Source organism: Chrysemys picta, chromosome 1 (assembly GCF_011386835.1).
Source record: "Chrysemys picta bellii isolate R12L10 chromosome 1, ASM1138683v2, whole genome shotgun sequence".
In the NCBI taxonomy this organism is placed as follows: Eukaryota; Metazoa; Chordata; order Testudines; family Emydidae; genus Chrysemys; species Chrysemys picta.
The window spans coordinates 350,788,218-350,798,817 of NC_088791.1; the positions used below are offsets into that span (position 1 = coordinate 350,788,218).

At 47.6% G+C, this 10,600-nt stretch overlaps 2 protein-coding genes across 2 annotated transcripts; both read left to right on the forward strand.

The window, feature by feature from the left end:
- Positions 1-251: 251 nt before the first annotated feature.
- Positions 252-1,187, forward strand: LOC101952829 (olfactory receptor 51G2-like). The gene has a single exon (XM_024113029.2). It carries the CDS (start codon positions 252-254, stop codon positions 1,185-1,187), a length of 936 nt encoding a protein of 311 aa, XP_023968797.2.
- A 7,495-nt stretch (positions 1,188-8,682) lies between these two features.
- On the forward strand, positions 8,683-9,691 carry LOC101949285 (olfactory receptor 51G2-like). The gene has a single exon (XM_005312739.2). The coding sequence runs from the start codon at positions 8,756-8,758 to the stop codon at positions 9,689-9,691; it is 936 nt and encodes a 311-aa protein (XP_005312796.2). The 5' UTR covers positions 8,683-8,755.
- The last annotated feature ends 909 nt before the right edge of the window (positions 9,692-10,600 follow it).

Here is a 10,600-nt window from a genome sequence, read left to right on the forward strand (position 1 = left end):
ACTGGGTAGTTTACGGGGCACTGGTTACTGCGTTAGATGGGCTACAGGTGTGATCCAGTCTGGCCGTGACTATCTTCCTATTGGTGGTATAAATCCAAGACTAGTTTTTTTGCTGATCTTCCTTGAGCTCCTGGGAGTCTCTAGAATTGCACTGAGAGCAGAAAGATGTCTCGTTAAATATCATGTAGTCTCCTGTTCTTTTTCGTTTCAGGAAGGAAAGTTCAAAAGTCTCCGGATCTGCCCAGTGCATTATGTCAGCTGTCAATGACACCAACTTCAACTCTGCAGTGTTCCTTCTCACCGGGATACCTGGGCACGAAGACGTCTACCTGTTGATCTCTATCCCCATCTGCTTAATGTATGTTATTTCGATAGTAGGAAATTCACTCATTTTGTTCATTATAAAAACAGATCCAATCCTCCATGAGCCCATGTACATTTTCCTTTCCATGTTGGCCATCACAGACCTTGGCATATTGATATCCACCATGCCGACGATACTGGGCATATACCTGTTTAACTCTAGGGAGATTAGCTTTGATGCCTGTTTTGCTCAGCTGTTCTTCATCCACTCATTTCAATGCATTGAATCCTCCATTCTCCTGTTGATGGCCTTTGACCGCTTCATCGCGATCCGTAACCCACTGAGATATGCTTCCATCTTAACCCTGCACAGAATAGCCAAGGTGGGACTTGTGTTTGTGCTAATACGGTTTGCCCTAACAGTCCCACTCCCCTTTCTCTTAAAACGGTTCCGATACTGTCGAGCCAATGTCCTCTCTCATTCCTACTGCCTGTTCCAGGAGGTCATGAAGATGGCTTGTTCCGATATCACAATCAACAGCATCTATGGCTTGGTTGTTACATTCTTAACAATGGGGTTGGACTCACTGCTCATCTTCCTCTCTTATGTGATGATCCTCAAAACAGTGCTTAGCATCACGTCCCACATGGGGTGCCTGAGGGCCCTGAACACCTGCATCTCCCACCTCTGCGCCGTCCTGCTCTTCTATACGCCAGAGATCAGCTTGTCTGTGATACACAGATTTGGGAAGGGCTCTCCTCCCTTGCTGCAGATTCTCCTGGGCTATGTCTACCTGCTCATCCCGCCTCTGATGAACCCAATCGTGTACAGTGTGAAAAGCAAACACCTTCGTGCGAGGATAATCAGGGTGTTCGTCAAGTGAAGGGTCAACTCATCTCCCGGCTCCAGTGCTGGTGACCCAGGAGATGAAAAACACGGGCCTCCAATTCCATCCTGGACCCTTACATAAGACATTACATGAGCTCCTGATCTCCACTCTATAGAGAGAGATTCAGATGGGGTCTAAAGCCTGGAGCAATGGGAGAAGGGCTGGTGAGGGAGGACAGTGCACTGGGGGATGGTGACGAAAGCAGGCAGCAGCATTTACAAAGTGACTGTGTCCGTGGAGAGCAAGGTTGACCAGTGGGATGTTGGCCCATAAAGAGCCAGTGGCTACTCCGACCTCAGAATTCCTGTTGATACAGTCAATAAAGAGAAGGGATGTGGATGTTTTTCCCATTACACCTGGCCTGTCACTGTCCCATCTCTGGTTAAACATCCATGGGCCATGAGAAAAGCTGAAGAGTTCTACTGGTCCTTCCTGAGCGCTATGGGTGCTGCATGATCCATGGCCACTGCACGAGCTGTGGACAGGGGCTATCCAAGGGGCCCACCTATCCCCTACGCCCTCAGCCAGGTGCTTGTGACAGAGTTGTGTCAGAGACACGATTAACGGAGGAGCCCCAAGAGAAGCCATTCAAGCAATCCCACCCCCATTAATGGCTCTGCACACCGCACACCTGCTGAGCCTACTCCCCACCAAGGCAGCACAGCCGACTGGGTTCCTAGGGTAGCTTTTCCCAAGGCCTGTCTCTGGCCTGGCTGGGAGCTGAGCCTCAGGGGAAGTGGAGGAGCAGGGGGCAGGGCCAAGTGGGAATAGATGGGGCAGGACCTCCGGGGAGGAGCAGAGGGTATGGCAAGTCTGAACCAACTCTGACCCAAGCAAGCAGGATGGTGCAGGGGGGATGTGGTGGTTCCAGAGAAAAGGAGGACGGGGCTGGATGGTAGGAGAGCCTGTGTTTTGAAGAAGACTGAATAAATGCAACCTCACAAAGGGGGCTCTTGTTTTAAGTATCCCAGGCTGAGAGTAAGCAATTGCAAAGACCTTAGAGGGAAGGGCAGGGCTACCTCAGGCCCCAAGGGGGCACTCTGGGATGGCTCCCATCTGCAGGGACTTGGCCAGGGTGAGCTGTGCTCTTGAAAGCCATTACCAGCGGGCGGAGGTCAGCCCAGCCCCCAGGCTGCTCTAAACTCCGCTGAGGCAGGGGGAGAACAATCCAGCAAATCAAACCACTGTAACTGGTTCCTTGCCATCCCCATGTGCTACAGCACAGGCCTGAATCTGTGATTCAAGAGAGCTGGGTTTGATTCCCTTAAGATGTGTGACCGTGGGGGAGCCATTGGCTTTCTCTGAGCTGCTGCACAGGTGGATAATAGCTCTGCCCTGCCGCACAGTGGTGGCGGGAGGATAAATACATTCAAGGTGCTCAGATACTCTGAGAGCCTAAGATCAGGGATATGTCAGGGTTCCACAGAGCAACACTCCTGACATTTGTCTATAAAAGGCTTCTTACCACAGCCTCCTGTGACAGCTGCTTCAGGGAAACCCCATGACTCCAGCACCTTGGTGTATCTGGCAGATATGGGGTGCTTGGGGGTGACAGTGAGTGGATTTCTAAGGGGATTTTTGGAGAGAGCAAGAGAAGATCCGCTTACATATGCCTCAGGTACACAGCAACTGTGCGAGCCTGTCACTGTTACATCCGTCTGTCTGTGGTGTAACCCTCTTCTCACCAGTGCAGAGGGAAAGAGCATCTCTGCCACTGATGAACTGTGTGACCAGAAATGTTTACTAATGAACCCTCCCTGGCTTAGTTTGTGGGTGTTCTGCTTGAGATAGGGCCAGCAGTTCTACCTCTTGGGATTTTATTGTGCGTCTCGCATCATTTCCCATCTTCCTTAAAGCCCCAACTTCAGCAATCTAGATACTGTGCGGGAAACTCAACTCTCAGTTTTCTATAAAAAGTGAGTTGGAGAAAAGCTAGAAAACCTGAATCAGGTGCACCCAAAGGGCTTAGAAACCAAAGGCACATGAAAACAAAACTCAAATATGTATATTTTAAAATCTTAATATTTTCAAACCAATCTGATTATTTTTTTTCAAGATCTGACTCATACTTCTTGAATGGTTTCAGAGTAGCAGCCGTGTTACTCTGTATCCACAAAAAGAACAGGAGTACTTGTGGCATCTTAGAGACTAACAAATTTATTACAGCATAAGCTTTCGTGGGCTACAGCCCACTTCTTTGGATGCATATAGAATGGAACATATATTGAGGAGATATATATACACACATACAGAGAGCATGAACAGGTGGGAGTTGTCTTACCAACTCTGAGAGGCCAATAAGTAAGAGAAAAAAACTTTTGAAGTGATAATCAAGATAGCCCAGTACAGACAGTTTGATAAGAAGTGTGAGAATACTTACAAGGGGAGATAGAGTCAATGTTTGTAATGGCTCAGCCATTCCCAGTCCTTATTCAATCCTAAATTGATTGTATCTAGTTTGCATATCAATTCCAGCTCAGCAGTCTCTCGTTGGAGTCTGTTTTTAAAGTTTTTCTGTTGTAAAATAGCCACCCGCAGTTCTGTCATTGAATGGCCAGACAGGTTAAAGTGTTCTCCCACTGGTTTTTGAATATTATGATTCCTGATGTCAGATTTGTGTCCATTAATTCTTTTGGGTAGACACTGTCCGGTTTGGCCAATGTACATGGCAGAGGGGCATTGCTGGCACATGATGGCATATATCACATTGGTAGATGTGCGAGTGAACGAGCCCCTGATGGTATGGCTGATGTGATTAGGTCCTATGATGTCACTTGAATGTGGACAGAGTTGGCATCGGGCTTTGTTACAAGGATACTTCTTGAATGGGGCTAGGCGATACTGCGTACCTAGTTCAAAAGATCTCAAGAGCAACTAGCAAAAGTCACAAAAAATAACAGCAATTTTTTTTGAAGTACATCAGAAGCAGTAAGCCTGTTAAACAATCAGTGGGGCCAGTGGATGATTGGCCTGCTAAAGGATCCATCAAGGAAGATGAGGCTAAATGAATTCTTTTCCTTGGTCTTCACAGTGGAGGATGTGAGGGATACTCCCACATGTTAGCCATTCTGTTTAGGTGACAGATGTCAGGAACTATCCACAGTTGAGGTGTCAGTAAAGGACATTTTGGAACAATCTGATGAATTAAACAGTATTAAGACACCAGGACAAGATGGGATGAACCCAAGAGTACAGAAGAAACTCAAAAAGCAGATTGCAGAACTACAAGCTGTGCTTTGAGACCTATTGTTTAAATCAGCCTCTGTACCAGATAACTAGCAAATAGCTAAAGTAATGCTGATTTTTAATACAGGTTTCAGAGGTGATCCTGGCAATACAGGCCTGTGACCAGGCGACAACTCACTGGCATGGTGCCTCCTGCTGGTCGTCCAGGGAATTAGCTCTTTCCAGCCCGGAGCGCCCTGCCGCTGGCTCCGTGTCCTTCCCAGACCCCGGTGCCCTTTGCCCAGGGGTTCTGCCCACTGCAGTACACCTTCACTCGGGGACTCCCCTCCCAGGGGATCCCTCAACCCCCTATCCCCATCTTGCCTCAGTGGCTACTGCCAGTGTCCATCTAGCCCCCGCTCACTGGGGCAGACGCAGTCTGTAAACCACTCATCATTGAGAAGCGGGGTTGGACCAGATGCCTATTCCTGGGCTGCCCCTCTGCAGCCCTAGTACCCTGTGTAGGCCCTTAACTCGGCCTGCAGCCTGGGGCTTTGCTAGGCTGGAGCTCCCCAGCTCCCTCTGCCCTTCCCCTGCACTGCTCCAACCTATGTACCCTCCTCAGCTTCCCAGGCAGCCCGGTCCTTCTCTCTCTAGGGAGCTAGAGAGGGTGTGTCCTTCAGTCTCTGGCCCTCAGCCTCTTATATTCTCCCAATCAGCCTAGCATTTGTCCACCACAGCCCTCTCCAGGGCTGCTTCAACCCTCTCTGGGCAGGAGCGGGGCGACCACCCCGCTACAAGGCCAGAAAGCCTAATTTCAGTACCAGGCAAATTGGTTGTCAGTCACAAAGATGAACATGTTATGTTGGGGAAGAATCAACACAGCTTCTCAAAGGCAAATCATGCCTCACCAATCTTCTAGGTGAGAAAGCTGAGGAACTATCCCAGATTGAGGTGTTATTAGAGGAGCGTTTGGAGCAAATTGATAAATTAAACGGTAATAAGTCACCAGGACGAGATGGTATTCACTCAAGAGTTCTGAAGGAACTCAAATGTGAAATTGCAGAACTACTTACTGTAGTCTGTAACCTATCATTTAAGTCAGCTTCTGTAACAAAGGACTGAAGGATAACTAATGTGATGCCATTTTTTAAAAAAGGGCTCAAGAGGTGATCCTGGCAATTATAGGCTGGTAAGCCTGATTTCAGTGCCGTCCAAACTGGTTGAAATTATAGTAAAGAACAAAACTGTCAGACACAGAGATGAATGTCATTTGTTGGTGAAGAGTTAACAGGGTTTTTGTAGAAGGAAATCATGCCTCACCAATCCATTAGAATTCTTTGAGGGGGTCAATGTATAACCAGATTTCTCCCTGGCAGCCCCCTTTCCTGCATTGCAAAAACAGTATACAGGGCAGGGAAGGGAGATTGCTCAAGGCTCCATACCTGGAAATTTCCTCACGGAGAAGGGAAGGGTCCTCCCCTATGGAAATGATCAAAGGGAAATTTCCATGTAGGGAACCTTGTGGAATCTCCCTTCCCTGGGCTATTCCCTGGGTTTGAAATACAGAAAACAGGGCTGCTGGGGAGAAATCTCCTCCTATGTTGTTGTTGTCATTATTATTATTATTATTATTTTATTATTCAGCAAGATCATATCTGTGACAGCATCATTGTTACTACTTGGCCATCCCCAAGGTAGCCATGTCACTAATCAGAAGCATATGAACAGTGATGACTAGCCCGGATTCCAGGAATAGAGCCTGCAGCAGGGCTTGCGCTGCAGAACAGCTGGGTAGCATCACCATGTGATTTGGCCTCCTTCAGTTTGCCATTGGCTGTGACAGGGGTTAAAACTGGTTCTCACTAAGCCAAGCAGCTGAGGTTCCCTGATGGCAAAGTGGCCCCCAAGGGAATGTTCAGGCATGCTTCATAAAGGCAATTGCCTCCCTGTCTGAACAGATGCTGTCTGCTGCCCATGCAACCTCCAAAGACGCCTTCTCCTTTACGGTGAAAACCTCTTTAGGGTGTCAGCGGCTCCCCTTCTAGCAGGAATTGGGTACGTTGGCAGGTTTCACTATCTTTAAAATGCAAAGTGATGTGTAAAGGCTGCAAACTGTTTACATTGGCAGATGTTCTGTGCAGTGTCAGAGGACTCAGCTGGGCTGTCGGGGTGACTCAGTGATGGGGCTGGAGGCCAGGCAGGGCTATGTAACTTTGGAACCCCTCCCCTACAGCGGTGCATGCTCCATGGTGGGTTATTCAAGCTACACAAAAATCTGGGATTCAAATCGAGCTCGAAGTATTAAAACTCCAATGCCCCGAGTCAGGATTTCTCAAGGGGTCCCTGTTCTGGAGGTGCCGTGTGCTCTGGGCCTGATCCTGCTGGGGCTCAGTGAGAGGAGACCACAAAGAATGTCAATAACTAGTTCCCAAATTGCTTCAGGTTTATTTGCTCCTGGAAATTTAATCAATAAATGCATTTAGAAAGATTTTATTCTCTGGCTCGATTGTGGATGCAGGAATTCAGAGCTGCATTGCTTTGTGGAAACAGATCCCATAAGGCATATTTATATTTCCCGACTGGCTGAGGGCTCCAGCATGTCTTCCATGTAGATACCCCTGAGAGTTAGAGGGCTACCTGCATTCCTGTCCCCGCTCTGGTTTCTGAGTGTCAGATATCAGGCCTCGTAGCCTTCTCTCTCATGGAGTGAAATTCCATGATCCTCCCACCCTCAGATGGGGCCCTGGCTCCCGTACACTGTGGGTCAACTGTACTTGTCGAGCAGGTCCACATAGGTCCAGTGAATGTGGTTGACAGGTGTGTACTAAAGTACAGATATGTAGATGTTATGCCAAAACTATTCATTTTAATACAAATGTTACTAACCAAGCTTTCATGACATGTATGTATGTCGAAAGCAAGCAGCAGAGTTGTTGGAATCTCTACAGGAAGGAGCAGTGGTAACTTTACTGCTAAATGACTTTTGCTTTGGAAAGTATTTCAGAAGTACTCCAAATATTATTAGCAATGTTTGTTCCATTAACTGTTTGTTCAGTGAAAAGTTGTATGATACTGTCTCCTGGAAACTGACCAGAAGCTGTTTCTAACACTTACATACAGGGTCGTATACTCAATAACTCTGCAATACCTATGCAAGACTTTCCAAAAGGTTATGAGAGACCACGACCGCGGGTCAGTGTTTCAGCAAAGAATAGAGCTGAAGTACAGGAAAGGGGAGTGTTATAGTGGTTGTAAGTAATTTACACCCATCACCTGTTACACGAGCATGGCTGAAGTAACTTTCACACTCCACTGGATATTAGTGCAATACCAGTGTTTGCACTATTTACCCATTTGTGACGCCAATCCCTCCCCCGCCCAGGTGAAGTAACTGTCTGTGTTAGCGTGTAACTTGCCAGATATCTACTGACCCTTGCATGTGGAGAGGATGCAGGTCCTGTGAGGATGAAGAGAAGCCTGTAGGATGATTGAACTCTTTGGATTAAGTCAACCCTGGGCAGCCAAAGTACATCAGCTTCTCTTGGAGGGATTCTTGGGTTTCAGAGTTTATCACTGGGTGCATTTGGTAAGGGAAAGTTAATAGTCTGGTTCTGAATGAATTTACACATGTAAATCTGTAGTGATGCTGTTCAAGTCACTGTTATGAATTAAGAACCTGTCCCTAAGAATTTATCCCATTTGCTGGAAAGAGGCAGTGGCATAATATGGGCTCTCAGGAGTGGAGAAAAAAATACATAAAATGAGGCAATGAAACACGTTTATAAATAGCTTGAATGTAGGACAGATTAATGCAATGATCATTTTCACCGTGTACTTGCCAATGGGACACACTCAGAAGTGGAGGGTGAGAAAGGGTGTCGGTGGGAAGGTCACAATTGTAAAATCACACAGTGCTCAAGTAGGCTGAGGAACTCCCAGCCGCAAGATATCTATGGGACCAAGAGCTTAGCAGGATTCAAAGAGGGACTGTATGTTTATATGGATAACTAGACAATTCAAATACATCTGTGAGGATTAAAAAAAAGGCTTGGAATGGCTCTAAACCTTCCGGATTTACACCACAACATATGTCTAACTAGTGGGTGTCAGGGGGAAACTTTCCCTTGAAGAATGTTATCTCATAGCTGCCCATTGCAGAGCTTCTTCCACCTTCCTGTGAAGCATCTGGAACTGGCCACTGGATACAGGGGTAGATGGACTGTAGGTATGATACAGTCTGGCAGGTATGTTTTTGCTGATCTACCTTGAGCTCCTGGGAGTCTCTAGACTTGCACTGAGAGCAGAAAGATGTCTTGTTAAATATCATCTAGTCTCCTGTTCTTTTTCCTTTCAGGAAGGAAAGCTCAAAACTCCTCAGACCAGCCTGGTACATTATGTCATCTGCCAATGACACCAAATTCAACTCTGCAGTGTTCCTTCTGACCGGGATACCTGGGCTTGAAGATGTCCATCTCTGGATCTCTATCCCCTTCTGCTTCATGTATGTTATTTCGATAGTAGGAAATTCAGTCATTCTGTTCATTATAAAAACAGATCCCAGCCTCCATGAGCCCATGTACATTTTCCTTTCCATGTTGGCCATCACAGATTTTGGCATATCGATAACCACCATACCGACGATACTGGGCATATACATGTTTAACTGTAGGGAGATCAGCCTCAATGCCTGTTTTGCCCAACTGTTCTTCATCCACTCGCTTCAATGCATTGAATCCTCTGTACTCTTGCTGATGGCCTTTGACCGCTTCATCGCAATCTGTAACCCACTGAGATATGCTTCCATCTTAACCCTGCCGAGAATAGCCGAGATGGGATTGGTCTTTCTGCTAAGAGGGATGGCTATAATAGTCCCACTCCCCTTTCTCCTGAAACGGTTCCAATACTGTCAAGCTAATGTCCTCTCCCATTCCTACTGCCTGCACCAGGAGGTCATGAAGATGGCTTGTTCGGATATCACAGTCAGCAGCATCTATGGCTTGTTTACTAATCTTTTAACGATGGGGTTGGACTCACTGCTCATCTTAGTCTCTTATGTGATGATCATCAACACAGTGCTGAGCATTGCATCTCATGCGGAGTGCCTCAGGGCCCTGAACACCTGCATCTCCCATGTCTGCGCCGTCTTGCTCTTCTACACACCAGAGATTGGCTTGTCTGTGATACACAGATTTGGGAAGGGCTCTTTTCCATTACTTCAGATTCTGCTGGGCTACATCTCCCTGCTGGTCCCGCCTCTAATAAATCCAATCGTGTACAGTGTGAAAAGCAAACACCTGCGTGTGAGGATAATCAGGTTGTTTGTCAAGTGAAGGTTCAGTTCATCATCTGGCTCCAGTGCTGGTGCCACCGGAAATGAAAAACGTGGGACACCTGTTCCATCCTCGACACTTACATCTGAGACAACATGAGCTACTGATCTCCACTCTGTAGAGAAAGGGCATCTCAGGCCTGGAGCTGTGGGAGAGGAGCTGATGAAAGAGGACAGCACTCTGGGGAAGGAGACCAAGGCAGGCAGCAGCATTTACAAAGTGACTGTGTTCATTGAGAGCCAGGGGACTGGAAGGATTTTGGACCATAAAGAACCGTATCGGTGGCTGCTCCGACCTCAGAATTCCTATTGATACAGTCAATAAAGGGAAGGGATGTGAATGTTGTTTCTCATTACATCTGGCCTGTCCCTGGCCTGTCTCTGGTTAAACATCCACGGGCTATTAAAAAGCTGCAGAGCTGTTCTGCAGTCACAGTTCTGGCCCTTCCTGAGCGCTCTGGGTGCTGTGTGATCCATGGGGGCTGCACCAGCTGTGGACAGGGGCTATTCCAGGGACACGGACACCCACCCTTCCCCTACGCCACCAGCCAGGTGCTTGTGACTGAGTTGTGTCAGAGACATGATTAGTGCAAGAGCCCCAAGAGAAGACATTGAGGCAACCCTTCCATTGTTGATGGCTCTGCACACCACACACCTGCTAAGCCTACCCCATATATCCATAATGCCCCCGAGGTTGAGCAGTGCTTTGTGTGTGAGTGAGGGTCTGATACACAAGAGACCTGGCAAAAGACTCAGGCCCAGGTTCCCTCCCTGGCCCCTTTGTTTGTGCTAATCCAGCTGCTTGCAAAGGAGTGGAAACAGGCCTTAGCTCCCCCCCCCCCCTTGAGGGGGCCACTTTGGGATCTTGGGCAAAATCAGTACTTGGTCCTGCTAGTGAAGGCAGGGGACT

Excerpts from the sequence above, each read along its gene's own strand:
- LOC101952829 (XM_024113029.2), top strand. The coding sequence starts at position 252 with ATGTCAGCTGTCAATGACACCAACTTCAACTCTGCAGTGTTCCTTCTC.
- LOC101949285 (XM_005312739.2), top strand. The coding sequence starts at position 8,756 with ATGTCATCTGCCAATGACACCAAATTCAACTCTGCAGTGTTCCTTCTG.